Raw genomic sequence first — 22,789 nt, 5'->3', positions numbered from 1 at the left:
GAGATGGTCCATAAATAAATTTCAGTATCTGAATACATTGTACATACGTGTGTGTGTAAATACATTATAGATTAAATACACTAGATCTATAGGTAGATAGATATAGATGCGCTGTCTGGATATCTATATAGATATATCTATCAAATGTTTTTAGTCTATATATATACTGTATATATATATATGTCTATATACAGCATAGCTGTCAACTTTTCCCTTTTCTTGCGAGGAATCCTATTCGGAATAAGGGAATTTGCCTTAAAAAAGGGAAAACGTTGACAGCTATGAGATATATATATGTGTGTGTCTCTCTCTCTCTCTATATATATAGACTAAAAACATTTGTTAGATATATCTATATAGACATTCAGACTGCGCATCTATAGATCTAGTGCATTTAACATTAAATTTAATATAATATAAAATATTATATTTAATATATAAAAATATTTCACATCTATACCTAATCTATAATATATATATATATATATATATGTGTGTGTGTGTGTGTGTATATATAAGAAGGATATGTAGACTAAATACATTTGATAGATACTGTATATAGATCAGGTGTTTGCCACTTCTTTTAGGGGGGGAAAAGAGAGGGATAATTATAAGAATTGCTTTAACAGTACAACTGAGGCGTATCAAGGCCAGGCCCTATTGAAACCCCTCTATTCCAACGGGTCTGCTCTGAGTGTGACTGTGCATCACCCAATAGCAATTATATTAAAAAAACCCGCATGCTAGCATCGTGTTTAACAAACCGCATCTGCTTCCACTACGGCAAGTGTTGGCGTCCTTCTTGCTACTGCCCTTATTTCCAAATTTGGAACCGGAATTCAGCGTCTGTCTACCCCTCTACCCTTTCGGTCGCCCCCGTTCTATGGGCATGAGGGTTGGTTATAATCGTCACTTCCGCTTCCGGCCCTTCCTAAGGGGGGGGAAAGAACCCGGAAGCGACTCTGGTTTGTTGTTTGCTTGCTGCCCTGTTGCTCCGCCGCCGCCGCCGCCGCCGCCATGGGGAAGACGGACTTCCTGAGCCCCAAGGCCATCGCCAACCGCATCAAGTCGAAGGGGCTGCAGAAGCTGCGCTGGTACTGCCAGATGTGCCAGAAGCAGTGCCGGGATGAGGTGAGAGAGGAAGGGTTTTTGGGGGGGGGGGGTGGAAGGGTGCCCAGTAGAGCCTCCAGAGCCAGGCGCAACATATCTGTTTCGTGTTTTATCACCATCGCCATCCTTATTTTTATTTTATTTTATTTACCGCCCTTTGCCAAATACCCCAGGGCGGTTCACAACAGAAAAAAGAAAATACAAAGCGAGAACGCAAAATACAGTGGTACCTCGGGTTACATACGCTTCAGGTTACAGACTCCGCTAACCCAGAAATAGTGCTTCAGGTTAAGAACTTTGCTTCAGGATGAGAACAGAAATTGTGCGGCGGCAGCGGGAGGCCCCATTAGCTAAAGTGGTGCCTCAGGTTAAGAACAGTTTCAGGTTAAGAACGGACCTCCAGAATGAATTAAGTACGTAACCAGAGGCACCACTGTACATAACAAAAGCAGAAACGAAAACAAAGCATTAATATCCCCGTTGTTGTTGTTTAGTCGTGTCCGACTCTTCGTGACCCCATGGACCAGAGCACGCCAGGCACTCCTGTCTTCCACTGCCTCCCACAGTTTGGTCAAACTCATGCTGGTAGCTTCGAGAACACTGTCCAACCATCTCGTCCTCTGTCGTCCCCTTCTCCTTGTGCCCTCCATCTTTCCCCACATCAGGGTCTTTTCCAGGGAGTCTTCTCTTCTCATGAGGTGGCCAAAGTATTGGAGCCTCAGCTTCAAGATCTGTTCTTCCAGTGAGCACTCAGGGCTGGTTTCCTTCAGAATGGATAGGTTGGCTCTTCTTGCAGTCCATGGGACTCTCAAGAGTCTCCTCCAGCACCATAATTCAAAAGCATCAATTCTTCGGCGATCAGCCTTCTTGATGGTCCAGCTCTCACTTCCATACATCACTACTGGGAGAACCATAGCTTTAACTATACGGACCTTTGTTGGCAAGGTGATGTCTCTGCTTTTGAAAATGTGGTTATTATTATTTTATTTGCCCCCCTTTGCCCGAATATCCCAGGGCGGTTCACAACAGAAAAAAAGAAAATACAAAGCGCGAACGCAAAATGCATAACAATAGCAGAAACGAAAACGAAGCATTCATATCCCCACCCACCCACAAACATTTGAAAAGCCTCAGAATTCAAAAAGCATCTGACCGACAGGCGAAGCTTTGCAGGTATGTTGCCCCTGCACATGGGGGCTCTGCTTGACATTAATGGCTCATCACCTTTGCAAGAAAGGACTCTTGTGTATCTTCTGGAGTTGTTCTCAAGTAAGATATGCTTTGGAAATCCGCTCGGGTTAAATATCTCTGATAATTTAGGATACCGTGCACCCTTGGAACGTATAACATTACGGCCTTTGGCTAATTAAATAACCTACGGCCTTTTAAACTGTATCTGTGAAGGCAGAGGTTATTGTTTTTGTTACTATAGTGTGTATTTCTGTGTCTTACATTGTAAACTACCCTGTGATATTTGGATGAAGGGCAGTATAGACCTTTAATAAATATGCTATAATAATGACATCCTGTGAACCGCCCTGAGACCCCCAAGTTTAGGGTGGTATATAAATTCAATTACAGTGGTACCTCAGGTTACATACGCTTCAGGTTACATATGCTTCAGGTTACAGACTCTGCTAACCCAGAAATAGTGCTTCAGGTTAAGAACTTTGCTTCAGGATGAGAACAGAAATCGTGCTCCAGCGGCGCGGCGGCAGCAGGAGGCCCCATTAGCTAAAGTGGTGCTTCAGGTTAAGAACAGTTTCAGGTTAAGTACGGACCTTTGGAACGAATTAAGTACTTAACCCGAGGTACCACTGTACTGTAGTAGTAGTAGTAGTAGTAGTAGTAGTAATAACAACATAAAATATTTGTGTCTGGGTACTTAAGCCGTAAGCAACGTCCTTCCGGAAAATGATCAAGGAAAAAGCTTCACACACTTTGCATTTCTATCTAAAGTTTTATTGTGGGGTTTTTTAATGCGGGTTGCTTGTCATCTCTGAGTACAACCATCTTATTACATTTCCCTCCTAGAATGGCTTTAAATGTCATTGCATGTCAGAATCTCACCAGCGACAGCTGCTGCTGGCGTCTGAAGATCCTCAGCAATTCATGGATTATTTTTCAGAGTGAGTTTGGCCAATATATTGGCACTGTTTTTACTGCTGTTTGTTAATTATTGTTATATATTATAATAATACAAACACGTGTCATGGAATTCAGTGCGATGCTAGGGAAATCATTTGGTCAGTGCATGTTTTATAGCTTGCCTCACAGAATGATTCCCCACCTTTACTTTCCCTGCATGGTGTTCTGTTGTTCTGCAATTTTTTGTAGATTTGACCTGTATCCATAATCTTTTAAAACACTTCCCAGAAAAAGAAAAACCTCTTATATACCAGGACAAAAAACAATTAAGCAAGCAACACAACCTTGTCAGTTTGGTGATTTGCACATACAAAGAACTTTCAATATGTGGATGGTTGTTGAATGAGACTGGAGCGTAGTGGAGGCTTCCCCCATGGGGAATTGATCTATCCTTATGGGATTGGGACCAAGTAATCTTCCTGTTCATGTGCCAGAATTTCAGTATAATGAAGAGATCAAAGTCGCATCCTGCCTGTTGCCTAGGAAGAGTTCTATGTTACCCAGAAGCTAGCATATTTGCACACAAATGGAAGCAGTTATCTTCATATCTAATTTTGGTCAGACATACATTTGCTGCAATTGTCCCTTTTATATTTCCCTAGGGAATTCCGGAATGATTTCTTAGAACTTCTCAGAAGACGATTTGGTAAATCACTTGGCTGGAACAGAACCACATTTCTTAAAATTCAAAGTGCTTTCTATCTAACTTCAGACCTGTTATTAAGAGCATTTTTTTTCCTTCTAGGAACAAAGAGGGTCCACAATAATATAGTATATAATGAATATATTAGTCACCGAGAACACATCCATATGAATGCTACCCAGTGGGAAACTCTGACGGATTTTACCAAGTGGCTAGGGAGAGAAGGTAATTCTGTTTTCTGTTTGTGAATGGATGGCTTCCAAAAAGGAAACCAAGAAAGATCTAGAAATTCTGGTGTTGAAAATGTCTGAGAGCATTATCTTGCTGTTGCGAATTATTCTATCTTTCATTCAGTTGTTTCAAATTCATCTAATACAAAGGGACAGTGTCGTATAATGGATAGTTGGGCACAGGCTTAATTTTTCTTTTTTTAAAAAAGCAGCAACACGTTACTTGTACTTAATGATTGTGACAGTATGTTTGAAAGTGTGCAAGTAATGGCCTAGCCATTACGATGGGTCTCAAGCCCTCAGTGAGTTAGGGTTTTTCCCCACAGGCAAATGCAGTGGTACCTCTACTTACATTCACCTCTGGTTACGTATCCTTCAGGATATGTACACGGCAAACCCGGAAGTATTATTCCAGGTTTCGCCGCACACGCATGAGCGCTCTACTGCGCCGCATGCATATGCAGAAGTGCTCCATCACTGCATGCGCAGAAGCAGTCCCTCCGGTTGCGGAAACCTCAGGATCCGACCAGTGCTCTGGAACGGATCCCGTCCACAACCAGAGGTACCACTATTTCAGGCTCTGGTGGATTGAGCAGATGAGACCAATAGTGGGTCCAACAGTCAAGAAGGCGGTTTCTGCACATGTTGTAGAAGGAAGTGAGGGGCAGATGGGGCTCATCAACCTGGGAAAGTAGCCCTTCTAGGAGCAGGAAAACTCTGATCCTAAACCTCCACTGCCTTGTGAAATATCTTCAAGAGAAATAACCCTACACAAATCTGGAGCAGAGTCCCTAAGACAGTTGGATGGCGCCTTGTATGTCTCCTTCTGGCAACTCCTGCAGCCAAGCTGGTGCCAAATGGCTTTCCTTTGGACTACATCAGCAAGGCCAAGAGGGGGGGTCTTGTCGTCTGGGCAGCTCAGGACCTCCAGACACACTGCCCAGGCTTGTGCCCTGGGGAAGTCACTTCGGTGTTGCTAACACAGTGGTTTGACTTCACACGGTTTGACCCTCTCTAGACAGGTGGATTCATAACCCTTGAAGGTTGGGCAGTGCTAGCTTGGGATGATGGGAACTGTAGTCCAAAACTCCTGGAGGGTACCATGTTGGGGAAGTCTGGTGCATACACATGTAACCATCTTACAGTGCAGATGGCCAGGTGTGGGAGAAGAGGGAATTGAATTGCAGCTGAAAGAAGGGTTATGGGCCCTCTCTTGGGTTTGTAACTGGGAAGAGATTTGAACTGGAGGTTTTTGGCTCATTCTCTTATTCCCCAGTACAGTACCCCAGCTCTCTTTAATACAGCAACAGAGATCTGATAGCTTGTCATGCCACAGCATCAACCTGTGACTAATTTTGTATTGACTGAAAAAGAGCATCTCAATTCCTGGACGTACATTGCTGTTTCTTGTTTCTGAACAACCATAAGCAAGCATTCTCTTGCTTTGTGTGTTCTTAAGGCTTCTGCAAAGTGGACGAAACTCCCAAAGGCTGGTACATCCAATATATCGACCGAGACCCCGAGACGATCCGTAGGCAGCAAGAGCAGGAGAAGAAAAAGAAACAGGACCTGGATGATGAAGAGAAAACGGCCCGATTCATTGAAGAACAAGTCCGGAGAGGCTTGGAGGGGAAAGAGCAGGTCTGCAAAGGTCTTTTCCATCAGATTCGAAGTGCAAAGGTCATTGGGTGTAACTAGAATGTGCAAGGAGGCTGGTGCGGAAGGGGCGGAGCTATTTTGCTAGCTTCCTAGCATAGATGGGTCTTCTTATTTACCAGTAAGCAGCAGGAGTTGCCGTGGTGCAAACATTTCAGCAGGGGCACCAGCTTGGCTCTGTAGTGCATTTGCAGCACATCAACTTGCCTGCTGCTTTGCCTCCCTCTCTCTTGGTAATAATAATAATAATAATAATAATTTTTATTTCTACCCCGCCCTCCCCAGCCAAGGCCAGGCTCAGGGCGGCTAACAAGCAATAATAAAAACAAGTTGAATGAATACAACTTAAAAACAAGATTACAATACAACAATTAAAATATTGAAACATTAAATTATTAAAATGCAGCCTCATCACAGGAGGAGAAAGGAAAAAGAAAGAGGCAGAACAACTCTGTCTTACAGGCCCTTCAGAAAGAAATCAGATCCTGCAGGGCCCTGGTCTCATGAGGCAGAGCATTCCACCAGGCCGGAGCCAGTGTTGAAAAGGCCCTGGCTCTGGTTGAAGCTAATCTAACTTCCTTAGGGCCCAGGACCACTAGGGTGTTGCTATTTATGGACCTTGAAGCTCTCTGTGGGGCATACCAGGAGAGGCGGTCCCGTAGGTACGAGGGTCCTAGGTAAGCAACAGTGACCCAGCTGCTGGGAGGGCAAGGCAGCCACAAGGCCGGTGAGCTGCAGACACACTGATAGAGCCAATCTAGTGCTCCTGACGGTGCCTTTGCACCTTCCTGACCTGCCTGCCACCTCCCTGCTCTCCTTCCCGATGAACAACAGTGACCCACCTGCTGGGAAGCTAGCATAGTTGCTCTGCTCCACTGGCAAGTGGTTCCTGCGTTGGTGGCAACATCCACCATCATCCCTGTCTTCCCTTTCTTGATTCCCAATGCGTCCCTGACCTGTGACTTTCCCAGCTGCAGATCTTGCCACTTTCATCTGCCCAAAAGCCGCCTGTTCTCTAAAAGGGCTCCACTTAGTCCGTAGAGTCTTGCTTAACTTCCCTCCTTCATCCTCGGTCACTGTTAAGTTTAAACTCCCAGAACTGCTCTGGCTTGTGTTCGTCAGTGGTGTGCTCAAGCCCTGAAGTTGCTCTGTTATCCTCTCGCAGGGAGAACCGGTCTACACAGAACTGAACAGAGAAAATGAGGAGGAGAAAGGTAAATGGATATGGAACCCTGTGATCTCCCCAGGCAAGGCTTTTGCGGGAACCAATTGGCAAGCCTGAGATTGAACTCATTGTCTGGAGAGCATGAACTAAGATGGAACATCTTTTTTTCCTTTATTTCAGTGGTCTTTAATTTGTGCAAAGGAGCAAGCACTTCAACAGCGTCTCATTCCAAAGCCAGGTCAGTGTGTTTCCAGTCTGCATCTTTTGTTTCTCATCTGCCCTTATTCGGACAGTGAATATTTTGCCAGTCAGTAAGTTTGTTCCATGGGGTGCCCCCCATTACCTGACTTTTCTGCCTCTCCCTTCACACCTCAGAGAAAGGAGAACAACCTTTGGGATTGTACTCCAAGCCTAGGAATTGCTTCCCGGCGTGACAATCTTGCCAGCTTATGCTTTCCTTAAAAAAATCTGGAACAGGTGTCAGCCTTCAGCATTGCACAGAACACGGGTCAGCGTTGGAGGGGTCCATCTCCTGTCCATCTCCCCGACTCTTTCCATAACTTCATTTCATGTCCCTGTTCTCTTAAGACCCTCCTACCTAAACCCAGTTGCACCATCAGCAACCTTCGTTTTCTGATTCTTGACCAGAAATAGAAGGGGTGGTTTGAAAATACAGCCCTGTTGTGCCGGCAAAAGCCCTTGTATTGCCTTCTACTGCTACATCTGTTGAATCCAGGCCATAGAATTGTATCCAGTGCTAGCCATACTCAGGGTAGTCCAATTCAATTACAGTGGTACCTCGGGTTACATACGCTTCATGTTACATAAGCTTCAGGTTACGGACTCCTCTAACCCAGAAATAATACCTCGGGTTAAGAACTTTGCTTCAGGATGAGAACAGAAATCGTGCTCCGGCGGCGCGGCAGCAGCAGGAGGCCCCATTAACTAAAGTGGAGCTTCAGATTAAGAACAGTTTCAGGTTAAGAACGGACCTCTGGAACGAATTAAGTACTTAACCTGAGGTGCCACTGTAATGGGAATATCTCTGGATACCTCTGGATGTGAACGGGATCTGTTCCGGAGTCCCATTCGCATCCTGAGCAGAACGCAACCTGCATCTGCACGTGCGCGGGTCGCGATTTGCCGCTTCTGTGCATGCGCATGATGTTTTGAGCGTCTGCACATGCACGGGCAGTGAAACCCGGAAGTAACCCATTCCGTTACTTCCGGGTCACCGCGGAGCGCACCCTGAAAACACTCAACCTGAAGCGACTTTAACCCAAGGTATGACTGTACCTAACATAGGCTCATTGATACCAGTAGGTCTGAGTAGAATTCCATTGAATTCAACCCTTATTCACTTGGGAACGGAATAAACCAAGCATGATAGGCAGAGGTACAGAGCAGCATTTAATGTCCCAGCTCAGGACTTGAGTTTCTCAGGGGCAGTGGGATTGGCACTCTGCTGGGCCAATCAAGCTGCTTCTTGGAGAGGGGGGTGGGCCCTTGCAGCCCCTGTTAAGTGTTATGTTTCTCTGAGAAAGCTTGCAGTCTAAGGCTGCAGGCCTAGCCCCACTTACCTGAGAGTAAGCCTTGTTGAATTCACAAGGACTTCGCTTCTGAGTAGACAGGGGTTAGGTATGCATTATTCGTCTGCGTTCTCTTTTTTCAGCGCGCTTGGATCCAGTGCACTGAAGGAGGCAGGAGCAGCGCCCACAGTGAAGCGGAAAGAAATGCCTCAGAATTCAGAGAAAGAGAAGAGGAAGAAGAAGAAAACAGCCCTCGATGAGATCATGGAGGTGCAGTGAGATGAAATTTGCAGAATTAAGTTGCAAATGCAAGGAAAAAAATAGGGAACAAAGCATGGAGATCTGCAAGAAACATAAAGCAGCCATGCGGGGTTAAGATTTTCATCTGAATAGCTTGGAAAAGTAAGAGGTTTACACTTCACACTAATCTGTATCATGGCTTAGCACCAACCTGTAAGTTTCTAGAAAGGAGATTACAGCTGCTTTGCATTTTGCTGCTGCATTTTGTTGAGCCATGTTTGGTGCATCGTTCAGATTTGGGCTTCTGGTTTCGCCCTCTTGGACAAACCACAACCCATAAACGTTAGGGCGGACCTAGATGGCAGCCCATCGTTGGTCTGGAGAGAGTTAACCCGGAGGAGCAAAGCAGTCCCTATCTCTTCTCCCAGAGCCCATTAATTCACGCTTCTCACTATAATAAGAAGCCCCCTTTCTCAAAAACACCAGCTCTCTCTGCACCTTGAGTAAAATGTGATAGGACCACCGGGGGCATTGCTGCAGGGAAAGTGTATGGAAAATATATTCCAGACTATAGGTTTTTTAAAAAGTTCAGATTCTCACGGTTGAAATGTTGAGGGGTGGGCTGGGGGAAGCATATCCCTATCAAGTGGGGTGTGGTCGCATGTTGTTGGTGATAATCTTACTCCTCTGGAAGTCATAAAATCCATTCTTTGGGGGCTGGTTAATGCCCCTGTGATTCTGGACAAATCGAAACAACAGAGCATGTGCTTCTCCAGTGTCTATATTATAGAGACATTTGTATTGGCCTCATCTCCCCACTACTCCATAAGTAACCAGGGCTCATAGGACAATTCTATATTCCCCTGCTGCTTTCAGATACCAGCTCTGCTATAACATATAATGTTGCCAGGTTCTGCATAGCAGCACTCAAAATTCGTTGGATGATGACCTGTGCCACAAACTGGATTTAATGAACACTCATATCAGAGTGATTTGTAAATTGATAGCCATAGGCTTTTATATACTAACCTTTTATGCTCTTCGACATCTGTTTAATGCTCTTTTTTTTAAATACATTTTTATTAATTTTAACATACAAATTATAAAACGTACCACACAAATTATGACATCTGTTTAATGCTCTTAACCCTTTTTATAGATTCTTTTAGCTGCTTTTAGAGTCTTATAGGTTTTGTATATATACCTTCTGTTTTAATAATTTTAGCTTTCCAAAACGTTTTACGTAAGGGACGCAGGTGGCGCTGTGGGTTAAACCACAGAGCCTAGGACTTGCCGATCAGAAGGTCGGCGGTTCGAATCCCCGTGACGGGGTGAGCTCCCATTGCTCGGTCTCTGCTCCTGCCAACCTAGCAGTTCAAAAGCACGTCAAAGAGTCGGTCACGACTGGACCTAATGGTCATGGGTCCCTTTACCTTTTTCCAAAGTTTTACAGATTTTAAATGATTGCAACCCCCGCCGCCGCCACTTATGCTGATCTATGACCATAATAAAGATGGAAGCAGCACATTTTAAACATCATCCTTCTTTTGATCTTAAATTTGAACCAGTTGTGTTTCCTTTCCTCTCTTAGTTTGAGGAAGAGAAGAAGAAATCTTCCCGGACAGACCATTGGCTGCAGCCTGTAAGTATCCAAACGGGGACGTGGCCCCTATCATTCAGCGTTGCAAGCTGCATTTTCACTTTCAGGCTGGTTCCATCCAAACGATACTCTTTGTGTCTGGACCAAACAATGTGGAGTATTGGAAGGGTAGCACTTTATTTTTAATCTGGGTTCAGAATGAATTTTTTAAAAGTCCACTTTCAAGCCCCATAACTGCACGATGCATTTAAAGTAGCATGATGCCACTTTAAAGAGTCACGGCTTTCTTCAAAGTATGCTGGGAAGTGTAGTTCTTTGAGGGTGCTGGGAGTGCTAGTTTTCTGTGTGCATTAGGGAAGGGTGGACAATGGGACAAGGCCAGACCAGCTGTGACCGCAGTCTGTGGCACAACAGTTAGCCAAATAAACACGGCCTCTGAGTTGCAGCCTAGGTCCTCCTGCAGTGCCTCACAGGCAGCATCTGCTGAAATCCATGAGAAATGAAAGGAGAGCAACCTACCTGAATGTATTTTGTCCTTTTAAAATCTCTTTCCCTCCCCCCATGAATCAGATGAATTTGTTTTAATTTGTAATTTGAATTGAACAAATGGGGAAAATTGCATGTGGTGGTAATATGAAGGGATTGAAGAATGCTTTTGTTTTGATTTATTTTTTGCATAATTTTTATTAGATTTTTCTACTTTACATTTTAGGATATTCATTTGAACAACCTTAAAATACCAATGACTTCCCTTCTCCTTCCATGGTTCAATTTGCATGCTGTAGATCCCTGCATATTTTACATAAACTAAACCATTCGGTGTTCCATTTTCACATCCATCAAAACCTATTTACACTGTTGAATTTATCTTAATGCTGCCAACGTTTTCAAATGTACACAGTTTTCACCCATATATTCATTACACATTTTCCAATCTTCTTTAAACATATATTGTTCCTGTTCTCTTATCCTATATGTTAAATCTGCAAGCTGCGCATAGTCCATCAGTTTAAGTTGCCATTCTTCTTTAGTTGGGACCTCACTTGTTTTCCATTTGGGGGCTAACAAAACACGGGCCGCGGTAGTGGCATACATAAATAGCCTTTCCTCCTCTCTCTTCTCCAGGAAATTGTGGTCAAAATTATAACGAAGAAACTGGGTGAGAAATACCACAAAAAGAAGGCAGTTGTCAAGGTGAGCCCACCGGCCTTTTATCTGTCAGCAGACATGTTTGTTATGGTTCTTTTTTTTTTTTTTTTTTAAATGATATTTATTCCAAGTTTAAGATTACAAAAAGAGAAAAAAACAGTACAAAATATAAAAAGAAATACAAAAAAATTTTTTTTTCCATAACAGAGCAAAGTAAAAAGAAAAAAGAGAACAATAAGCAAGACAAAAAATATAAAAATACATTAAATTAAATTAAAACAAAAACAAATTAAACCTTTAGATAACTTTTTCCCTTTACTTATTTCCTTGACCTCCTCTCACCTCCCAATTTTGTATTCTAGTTCAAATCATTTTTTCCAGCAAATCCTTCCAACCTTATTTTCATTTACGTATTTTAATTTAAAATATTATAATTAAACATCCTCTGTTTCATCAATTTCATCAACTCATTTTTGCTTAATCCTTAATGTCATATCTACCAAAACTGCCTAAATTTTCTTTTTCCAACATCTTTCTAACAGTCTTTAATATTACAATATTTTTGAAGATATATTTTAAATTTTTTCCAGTCTTCTTCCACCGACCCCTCTCCCTATGTTTGTTATGGTTCAGGGGGGAGGTATTTGGCGCGGGGCTCAGGGTTTTCCCAGACACTGATCTGCATCCCCACTGGGCTGCTGTGACATTAGGCAGGGATGGGGAACCTGTGCCCCCCCCCCCAATGTTGCTGCCATCATTCCTGGCCAAGCAAATCGGTCTCTTAAGCTTAAGCCAAGAAAAAGTATTGAATATCAATATACGTATCAAGGCTTTGAGATTAGACCACTGAAGAAGCCCGGAAAACTACCTTGGGAGTGTGCTACCTGCAAGCCCCAGTAAAAGGGCCTTATCGGGGGTGAACAGCGGCCTCTTGATTACTTGGACCGCCAGGGCGAAACAGGTGCAAAACGCCGGCACCCTGTCTAGAACTTCATTAACATCCATCTACAACTTCACTAGCATCTCTCAGTATTGTGAACAACATCAAACTTACCTTTTGTTGGTATCTTCATGAACTTACCTAAAAAGATAAAGAAAACAAAAGACTGAACTGAGCACTTGAAAAATCCATTGAAATCAGACATTATAAGTTCATCTTAGGTTGGGTAGTTCGTAAGTCTCTGTGGCTTTGCATAAGTGTTTGTATTTTTCTCAGAAGATTGATAAAGAATGCATAATCATTTTGGTAATTATTTTGTGTATATTAGTCGCCAACGTGTTGCATGAGTTGTACTACTTCTATCAGCAGTATTAGGGATGCGGGTGGCGCTGTGGGTTAAACCACAGAGCCTAGGACTTGCCAATCAGAAGGTCGGCAGTTCGAATCCCCGCAATGGGGTGAGCTCCTGTTGCTCGGTCCCTGCTCCTGCCAACCTAGCAGTTCGAAAGCACGTCAAAGTGCAAGTAGATAAATAGGTACCACTCCGGCGGGAAGGTAAACGGTGTTTCTGTGCGCTGCTCTGGTTCGCCAGAAGCGGCTTTGTCATGCTGGCCACATGACCTGGAAGCTGTACGCCGGCTCCCTCGGCCAATAAAGTGAGATGAGCACCTCAACCCCAGAGTCAGCCACGACTGGACCCTTTACCTTTATCAGCAGCACAGGTTGCATTTTTCTAGCATCATTCCTGGCCAGGCTGGGAGATGGAAGTCCAATAGCCCTGGGTGTGCTGCAGGTTCCACATTCATGGATCAGAGAGCCCCGGTAAAACCTGGCATTGGACCTGCGAAGGCCGGGTTCATATCCAGTGCCTTTGGGAAAGCCAGGTGCCATGGAAAATTTAAGTGCCTTGGGAAAGTTGCACTGCTGAGTCCCAAGTTTCCCATCCGACATGGGAGATCCACCGTTCCGTTCACCCACCTCACCCTGGCAACTGTTTCATTGCCTCTAGAGCAGTCATGTCCAAAGTCCGGCCCGGGGGCCATTTGCAGCAATGGAGAGGAGAGTGCTTTTAAGGAGAGAGGGAAGAAAAAGGGACACACACACACACACACACTCTTCCTTTAACCTTTATTTGCTAGTCAAAACTCATCAAGAGGTTTGTGCCAACTTGGTGTTACGTTCCTGTTCATATTTTTTGAACTTAAAAGTTGACAGACAACCTTTATTACCAATAATATGTAATGTACTTTACAATGTTCCTGACGTATATTTCAGTTTCCTGGATTTTTTCCCATCTGGCCTTCAGATATGAAAGGCAGAGTGATTTAACACCTGTTTAGATTTGTCATCCATGTGACAAAATGGAAATTAATGCCGTTTGCAATTAACTTTGCATGAAATAGTTAATTTGCATTTCATTTCATTTGCATTTCATTTCATTTGCATTTCATTTCAATGGTTCAAAGAACGTCAGGCAAAATGGTCGGCCCTCACGCACGTTCACTTCATCAAATCTGGCCCTCTTTGAAAAACGTTTTGGACACCCCGTGCTCTAGAGAAAGGGCCTTTTCTGCAGTGGCTCCCCATTTGTGGAATGCTGTTCCCAGAGAGGCTCGCTTGGCGCCATCACTACATGTCTTAGGCAGCAGGTGGAAACAATCCTCTTTACCCAGGCCTTTAGCCATTAAATAATCTATAGCCCATTATATTTGTGTGAGGGGACTGTTATGATTATTTTATTATTATGCTGTGTATTATGTTTTTACTATTATGCTGTGTAAATTATGTTCTTAGTGTTCTACACTGCCCTGGGATCTTTGGTTAAAGGATGGTATATAAATTGAAATAATAATAATAATAATAATAATAATAATGTGCATTAATATTATAGGAAGTAATTGACAAATACACAGCAGTTGTCAAGGTGATTGACTCTGGAGATAAACTGAAGCTTGACCAAACGCATCTGGAGACGGTGATCCCAGCACCAGGTAAGCTGTCTTGCCAGACCAATAAGAGAAGACTTTTCTGGATCAGGCCCATCTAGTACCAACCAGATGAAAGCAGGATCTGAGCACAGTTTTTGCCCCCCAGGCTGCCTCTGGCACGGGAGATAGAGCCTGGCCAGAATGCCTAGTAGCCACCAACTTGAGATTTCCATTTCCTATCCTCTAGACCAAACTTCTTCAACCTCGGCCCTCCAGATGTTTTTGGCCTACAACTCCCATGATCCCTAGCTAGCAGGACCAGTGGTCGGGGATGATGGGAATTGTAGTCTCAAAATATCTGGAGGGCCAAGGTGCTTTCTGTTGAATCCAACCACTTTAAAGCCCAGGTGGAGTGATACAAGATTGGAAGTTAGGCTATCAGTTAACCCTTAATTTAAAATTGTAGCAGAGGGGGGAAATCTGTTGATGAAGTCAGTTGACAGACTTTCATAGACTAGATTAACACTGTTAAAACCGTGTTTATGGAAGACAATCTTACTCGGCTACGAGTGATCGCCAGAGAAGAAGGTTGTTTGTTTGTGATTGGCTGTGGTGGACTTTGTTTTCGTGTGTGAGTGGGTGTTTTTTGGTGGGTGTTTTTGAATCAGGTTAGCCATATTGATTCGTATGCTGTTGGTGGATTCTTGTCGTTGTCTTGTTGGGCTGTGGATGTGATAAAGGGGAGCCATACCGGGCTGAAGGCATCTTCTTCCATTTGTCCCTGTGTCAGTTTCAGTTTGTTGGTTAGTTTTTCTAATAAGGCTGTTTCCCATACTAGTTGGTACCATTGGTCCATGTTTACTCCCGATCATATCCCACATTCTCAACCTCCCCAATGCCAGAAGGCAGCAATGAAATTGGGAGATGAGCTCTGTGAGCTCAGGCGACAGAGTAATGTTTTGCATGCAGAAGAATCCAGTTACCAGTGTCTGTGCATTCAGAAAAGACAGCATTAAGTTAGGCTAACCCAGGGTTTCACTCGATCTAAAGCAGATTCACATGTGTTCATGTTTCAGGCAAAAAGGTGCTGGTTCTAAATGGGGGCTATAGAGGAAATGAAGCTACCTTAGAGAGCATCCATGAGAAAAAGTTTTCGGCAACGATACTCATTGAAACTGTAAGTATCTTTTCACCCCTGCTGTCTCATGGTGTGCTGTTTGGAACGTTAACAAGGCAGTCCTGTGCTTACTCAGAAGTAAGCCCTACTGTGTCCAGAGGGTCTTACTCCCAGGTAAATATTGCACAGGACTGCTGCCGAAGCCTCATTTTGGGTATTTTGGCACCATAAATGAAATATTAAAATATTCCCCAACCCAAAATGCACCCCCCCCCCTTAGAATAGATCTCTTGATCAATCTTCTCACTAATCCTGCATAACGCTTTGCCAAGTCCCAGCCTAACCTGTGCGTTTTCCCAAAGCTTGGCAAACTCCTAACATTTCAGCTTCTATTTACTGCTAATGTCGTTTTAAGATTTCTGTGTCATCAGTACTGTTTGCCTAATGGACGAAAGAATCTCTCTCCTTGCCTGTTTTTCTATCCTATTTTTCCTTTTCTGGTCACTTTAGTTTCGTGAGCTTTCCTCTTGAGTAAACAGTACAGTTTGGCAGGGATGGAGAGATTATGAAAAGAGCTCTGCTGGCTCAGACCAAATTCCCATCTAGCCTAGCATCCTATTCAGCATCATTCGCAACTGATCACAAGGGTGGTATACTAACAGCCTTATCCAGCATTGTTTTTTTCTGATCCACTTTTAAAGCCGCCCAGGTCAGTGACCATCACCAAATTTTGTGGGAGAAAATTCCATAGTTCAGCTGTCTGCTGCATGGAGAAGTATTTCTTCTTCTTTGCCCTGAATCTCCCACTATTCACCTCTGCTTTCTCTATACCATGCAGAATTTCATATCCTTCTCTCATTTTCCCCCCTTACTCACCTTTTAACTTCAAATTAGGTAAAGGGGTAAAGGGGACCCCTGACCATTAGGTCCAGTCGTGGCCGACTCTGGGGTTGTGGCGCTCATCTCGCTTTATTGGCCGAGGGAGCCGGCGTACAGCTTCCGGGTCATGTGGCCAGCATGACTAAGCCGCTTCTGGCGAACCAGAGCAGCACACGGAAACGCCGTTTACCTTCCCGCCGGAGTGATACCTATTTATCTACTTGCACTTTGACGTGCTTTCGAACTACTAGGTTGGCAGGAGCAGGGACCGAGCAACGGGAGCTCGCCCCGTTGCGGGGATTCGAACCGCTGACCTTCTGATCGGCAAGTCCTAGGCTCTGTGGTTTAACCCACTGCGCCACCCGCATCCCTTATCTTCAAATTAGGAAGCCCCAAATGTCCTAACATTTCCACATAAGCAGGTCCCTCTAGCAACTGCCTGACTGAAGGTTTCCTTTTGCCTGACTTCCCTTCCCAGGGACCTCTGAAAGGACGTAAAGTTGAAGGCATCCCCTATGAAGACATTTCCAAGTTGGCCTGAGATGATTAGAAGAGCAGACGGACCGGGAGGTACCCTACCTAAGGATGCCTTGATGCACTCAACTCCACTGTGTCGGAGTTTTAGAACTTGTATTTTAAAAAACCAGAATTTTATTTTATTTTTATGTAATGAACCGATGATTTTTTTGTGCCTAAATCCCTTACACATCAAAATTCTGCAACAGTGTAATATTTAATTTCAACTTGTCCAGTGCATCTGATGGGAAGCAGTCATTCCATTAAGCCTCTCTATAATCTGCTGCCAGCTATAAACAGTTGCAGCCTTCCAGTTGCCTTGTAGAATTATTGGAAGTCAACAAACAAGGAGTGATTCATCTGCCAAATGGGGTTAAAGGTCATGGGTGCAGATTTTGGCCTGCCTGGGAAGGGCTGGACTTATTTATGTACCGTTTGTGAAATATGACCCATCTTGTCTGTTCTCGAGCTGTTGCCCATGAATAGTTGAGTTAGAAGAGGAAGCAGTTCTCCGATGGTTTGCTTCCTCTTCTTTGCTTGCCCTGCCAGCCAGCTCAGTTTGTGGCTAAGCCCAAACCCCATTTCATTCTCCCAGCTAAGGGCGGTCTAGGAAAGAGGCAATTTTCAGGTGCTGGCTCAGTCCTCGCTTCAGTTTTTGTCATGTTCCCCCATCACCACCCTAATGTGATTAATGAAAGTACACTTCGAGGAATCTGCTCCCAGGCAACCCTGTGTTAGTCAGGTTATGGCAAAGAATACCCCATGGGAGAGTCTGCCTAGGATCCAAGGACAGTGGTACCTCGGTTTACGAACTTAATCTGTTCCTGAAGTCCGTTCTTAAACCAAATCCGTTCTTAAATGGAGGCGCGCTTTCCCTAATGAGACCTCCCGCCACCGGTGCCCTTCCACTGTTCGGCTTCCGTTTGTAGACCGAGGTAAAGTTCACACACTGGAACACTACTTCTGGTTTTGCGGAGTTCGTAAACTGAATAGTTCGTAAACAGGGCTGTTCGTAAACTGAGGTAGCACTGTAGTTAAACACACGGGGTCCATGCTTGTCGCCGTTTCTTGAGCTTTTACCCGATTTCCTTTTCTACAGCCCCTCGTCCTGCTGCAACATTGACTCCTAAGCAGTCTCTCAGCTGTTTGGAGGTCTTGAGGAGTAGCTGGGAGACATCCTCGAAAGCTCCCCCAGAAGGGGCACCCCATAGCCGTTTGGATCCTCTCGTCTGAACCCCAACCCCATCCTTGGACGAAATGGGTGGTGTAACACCGGTGACACAGACATTTATTTTTGGGAAATAGGGAATACGGCAGACCATCTCCATGCTGTTTTCTGCATCTAGCCCTCCACCCTCCCTTCAAAATGCTCTTCCATCACCTCCAGTAGTTTTGTAAAAAATGTATAATGACTTGTACAGTGATTTTTTTTATGGCTGTTTAAAAATAAAAGAGAATATTTGACAGTGTGTCCTTTTTCCTCAACGCATTCACAACGATGGGACCTCCTCGAGTTAAGAATATATATTTCCACCTCAGCAGACAGTGTGAAATAATTCGGAGGTTTTCTTTCCAATAAGCAGCTGGGCAAGCCAAATTTAATTTCAGAAAGAGGACCTGTGTTTACTCCCCACTAATTCAGTCCCCAAACTGCTCAGCATTCATAAGTCCTCCTGAAGCAAATGTTGCCCTGTGTACATGTGTCAGGTGTGGGAAATGGGACTCAGACACAGCTCAGAGATCCATCTGGGAACCTCTGTATGTGTGGTGCTCTCAGCAGGGAAACATGCCTATAGTGATTTAATGGATGTTTTAGTTTAGATTTGTAGCTAATACCGTGTGACTTCTGTCCCAGCTGCAGTGGTAGAAGCCCTGGAGGCTTCACCAAAGAAATGAAACAGACGACATCATCCCCAAAAGGAAGATTTTTATTCTCTTTGAAAAATATATTTTCCCTACCAGGACGACTAATCTTCATACATATATGATGGCCATATCTTACTTGGCCTTATTTTCAAACTCCACAATGTATGCCAGTTGCTTTTCTGCTTTTCCACGACACCCAGAAAGGTTATGGAGGACCCTAGATATGAGCAGAGAGATGTTTGCTGTCTTTAGTGGGGAGAAGGTTTCATTGTGCTGGGGTAGGCAATGCGGGATCTGCAGGCTGCATCTAGCCTGCCAGGGCTTTTCTCTTGGAAAAGGGGTTTTCACCTGGAAAGTCAGGTTCACAAGCGGGGTGGGTGGAGAAGAGCCTTGGCCAATCAGATGCTGGCCATCTCCTGCCTCTGCTTTAGGCCCGCCCATCCTTTCAAGGATGCTTTGGATAGCTGTATAAAGTGGGAACGAGGTAATCTGTGTAGTGACCGTCGAGAAAGCCCTTCCCACTGTTGTGCACGAACCAGCAACGAACAGCAGTCCCAAAGACACGGTCCAGGCGGTAGTCTTTCTGCACACCTCTGCAGGTAAAGCAAAATCAAATAAATAAAACCACTGGCATGCAACAAAGCTGAATGGAAGAATAGTCTTCTCATCGTCCTCACTAATCTGCGGTTGCCAGGATGCTGTTTGTTAGGGGAAAACGGGTTCAGAACCGTTTTAGGGTGTTGAAAAAGAGGAACCTTTCTTCACCTGTAGTGGGGCTGCCCAAGTCTGGAGGCTGGTTTGTCAAGGAATGACCAAAATACTCAAAACACCCTAATCCAACTTCACAGCAGTTTCTTTACTAAATCTATGGGACAATCAGTTGAAAAGTGTCGGCTCTCATGAACTCTTGACAAGGGTGACAGAACCTCCATTTCCCCAAAATGGGAAACTTTGCAGGATTTGGAACTTTTGATTCAGTATAAAAATATGTGGAGTTTCCCAAAGCCTGGGAGGACCCTGGAAAAAAACTGCCGTGTGGTTGGATTTTATATTGTACACAACTCAGCTTTCCTCCTCACTACAGTGTGAAATTTTGTCCCATCCTGTTCCACAACAAACCATGAACAAAGAGATTCACTGTAAGCAAAACTACATCTTTACATCCCATTCTGAGCATCTCTGAGGTTGAGAGGCTTTGGTTTCAGCTAACTCAAGTGGTTTACCTGGTGACAGTGAGTTTGTGGCCTTTCACTTCCATGGTAGCATCAGCTTTCCCCGGATCTTGTCCAGGCCGCTCATTATAGATGTGCACGTCCGGCTCCAGCATGAACTGCCCTGGTGGAGGAGAATCATCACTTGACATTAGGCGGCCCTGGGGGGCTGTGTGTGCCCCCCACAAGCGCATTTGTAGACGGGGAAACACTCGTTAAAGAGGGTTACCCCTTGCACAACTATAACCCCGAAATATTTGCAGGCGGGAGTCATAACGGTTGCAGATCTAGCGTAGCCATTGTTTCCCCAATCCATTTTACATTGAAAATGATGTGGGATCGGGGACCTGTTGTAAATGTAGTAAATGTTGCCAATTTAACCCTGTGAGCCATATACACTTACGACAGCTGGGAAGGGCCATAGCTCAGTGGCTGAGGCAGTGCCAGATTTACATGTAAGCTAAACAAGCTATAGCTTAGGGCCCCACTCTCTTGGGGGCCCCAAAAAAATTAAAGGGGAAAAAAACCCTGGATGTAAATTTCCAAAATATAAGATAAAAAACAAATAAAATAAAACCTACATACAGCAACAGTGTTTTGTGTTGTGTAGGCTCCTATGACGTAAGTAATGGGCCCCGCCTGCTAGCCTGCTCCCTAAAATATCACTGGTTTGCTTATTTCTATATATAGGGTGCCTACATTCTGCATGGACTGTTATGTGCAAATGGCTTTGGATACCTATTAGGTCCATAAATTACCAGATAGCATATATTCAACAGAAAAAAACAGTGGCAATTTGTTGTTGACAAAGGACAGCTGGACATATAAAGGGCCCCATTGCCTTCAGTAGCTTATGGCCTCATCACACCTAAATCTGGTCCTGCCTGTGACCACAGTAACAACATTCAGAATGGTTCAGGTGAGAATTCTGTTCTAAAGAGGAACCACCATCTTTAACTTCCGCCCACCCTGGTTTTGAGCATTTCCTCTTTTCCCTAAAGCTCAAGGACCCATGTATACACAGCAACAAGCAGCATTGAACCCTGTTCCCTGCCTCCAAGGAGACTTTACCGATCAGGCCGTGCACACTGGAGGAGAAGTTGCTTGCAGGAGGAACGTAGATTCCTAGGAAGTCAACATTGACTGGATGCTTCTTCCATACACGGTGAAGCACGACCACAAAGGACAAGTCCCCATCCACCGTGATACTGACTTTGTTGTCGCTCTTCACAGAGACCAGCACTCTACGAGAAACGCCAAGTAGATGCATGAGTAGTGTGTTCTGAGTCTTCTACTCAGAAACACATTTGGTTGGGCTTTGGCCGTCTCATTGTGAACCAAACAGAATCTAGCTGTCGTGTCCCGTAAACCTGTCAAACGCTGTCTTGGTTGCAACATGGCGTCACCATCCAAAGAGCAGCCTCAGCCATATGGTGTAGAGCAGGCATCTCCGAACTCAGCCCTCCAGATGTTTTGGGACTACAACTCCCATCATCCCTAGCTAACAGGACCAGTAGTCAGAGATGATGGGAATTGTAGTCCCAAAACATCTGGAGGGCCAAGTTTGGGGACGCCTGGTGTAGAGCAGGGATAGTCCATGCAGTGCTCTCCATATCTTTTGACGGACTACAACTCCCATCATTCCTGGCTGTGATGGCTGAGGCTGATGGGAATTGTAGTCCAACAACATCTGGAGGATTGCATGTTGACTACCCTCGGTGTAGTGGCTAGAGTAGTGAATTTAAACAGCTATGAGGAGAATGGGACTTTCAGTCTTGGCAACTGATTTTCATGCAATACGAGCACCAGGAATGAGGTGTTCTGCTCATTAGGTCTGACACTCAATCAAGTCTGTGTCTTTGCTGATAAAGAGTTAACTCCATCTTTGAGCTGTGTGATTACAAACCAGCACACACCTTATATAATAATAATAATAATAATAATAATAATAATAATAATAATAATTTATTATTTATACCCCACCCATCTGGCTGAGTTTCCCTAGCTACTCTGGGCGGCTTCCAATCAAGTGTTAAAAACAACGCAACCTTAAATATTAAAAAACTTCCCTAAACAGAGCTGCCTTCAGATGTCTTTTAAAGATAAGATAGTTGTTTATTTCCTTCACATTTGAAGGGAGGGCGTTCCACAGGGTGGGCGCCACTACCGAGAAGGCCCTCCGTCTGGTTCCCTGTAACCTCACTTCTCGCAATGAGGGAACCACCAGAAGGCCCTCAGCACTAGATCTCAGTGTCCGGGCTGAACGATGGGGGTGGAGACGCTCTATCAGGTATAGAGGGCTGAGGCCGTTTAGGGCTTTAAAGGATAGCACCAACACTTTGAATTGTGCTCGGAAACGTACTGGGAGCCAATGCAGATCTGTACTGTGGCATTGCTGATTTGGGGGGCTCGCATAGTGCCATGCAAGTCCCTTTCCCTGCCCCACACCTGAGGCCGTTTATGACACCACCAGGTGTAGGGCAGGTGGGGGTGGGTTGGAATGCAAATACTCCAATAAAATTTCAGGAACACACACAGGCAACCTGCAGATCACTGCTGGGGCACACAACGTACAATAACTCTCCCCCACATAAGGAGATCAACAAGTCTAGGGAAGCCCTGATGCTCATCCGATTTCCCTATTACCTCCTTCGAATGAGGCTTCCTAAATTGGACCAGGAGAGGGATGTGGTGGAGGAGCCATCCTTCAAGCTGATGCCCTCAGTGCTGACTTCAATCTTCAAGCCTTTCTTTTCGAAATTGAACCCGATCTTGCCAAAGTAGGTGTGCAACTTGTTGTTCAAGGGCTTCTTGGCCCCAACCAGCTGCCCATTGACAGCAATCCCTACAAAAGAGAAAGAA

The 22,789-nt window shown here is 44.6% G+C and overlaps 2 protein-coding genes and 1 long non-coding RNA gene across 4 annotated transcripts in view; 2 read left to right on the top strand and 1 right to left on the bottom strand.

Annotated features, from left to right (window-relative positions):
* The window catches only part of LOC308486517, a 244,170-nt gene that overhangs the window by 93,400 nt on the left and 127,981 nt on the right, over positions 1-22,789 (top strand). The gene's annotated exons all lie outside the window — the stretch shown is intronic.
* KIN (Kin17 DNA and RNA binding protein) lies at positions 947-18,319 on the top strand. Its single transcript, XM_081023159.1, has 14 exons — positions 947-1,131; positions 3,145-3,239; positions 3,861-3,904; positions 4,004-4,126; positions 5,591-5,772; positions 6,953-7,001; positions 7,133-7,190; positions 8,625-8,751; positions 10,313-10,363; positions 11,447-11,515; positions 14,302-14,401; positions 15,415-15,515; positions 16,813-16,904; positions 17,950-18,319. Exons 1-13 carry the CDS (start codon positions 1,018-1,020, stop codon positions 16,873-16,875), a joined length of 1,176 nt encoding a protein of 391 aa, XP_080879285.1. The 5' UTR covers positions 947-1,017; the 3' UTR covers positions 16,876-16,904; positions 17,950-18,319.
* The window catches only part of ITIH2 (inter-alpha-trypsin inhibitor heavy chain 2), a 54,844-nt gene continuing 50,815 nt past the window's right edge, over positions 18,761-22,789 (bottom strand). For both annotated transcript variants that reach the window (XM_081022720.1, XM_081022721.1), the window contains 4 exons: positions 22,574-22,772; positions 20,999-21,171; positions 19,940-20,051; positions 18,761-19,309 (listed from right to left, as the gene is read on the bottom strand). In XM_081022720.1, coding sequence (XP_080878846.1) covers positions 19,162-19,309; positions 19,940-20,051; positions 20,999-21,171; positions 22,574-22,772 — 632 coding nt within the window. In that variant the 3' untranslated portion in view covers positions 18,761-19,161. The remainder of the gene's footprint in view (positions 19,310-19,939; positions 20,052-20,998; positions 21,172-22,573; positions 22,773-22,789) is intronic.

The sequence above is a fragment of the Podarcis pityusensis genome, assembly GCF_964106645.2.
Source record: "Podarcis pityusensis genome assembly, chromosome: 10".
NCBI classification, from domain to species: Eukaryota; Metazoa; Chordata; class Lepidosauria; order Squamata; family Lacertidae; genus Podarcis; species Podarcis pityusensis.
The sequence above is the reverse complement of the archived record's forward strand: the minus strand, read 5'-3'. Positions and strand labels throughout refer to the sequence as shown.

Coding starts and splice junctions, on each gene's coding strand:
- KIN (XM_081023159.1), top strand. CDS start 1,018: ATGGGGAAGACGGACTTCCTGAGCCCCAAGGCCATCGCCAACCGCATC. Junction 10,364..11,446: donor CAGACCATTGGCTGCAGCCT/GTAAGTATCCAA, acceptor TCTCTTCTCCAG/GAAATTGTGGTCAAAATTAT. Junction 15,516..16,812: donor CAACGATACTCATTGAAACT/GTAAGTATCTTT, acceptor TTCCCTTCCCAG/GGACCTCTGAAAGGACGTAA.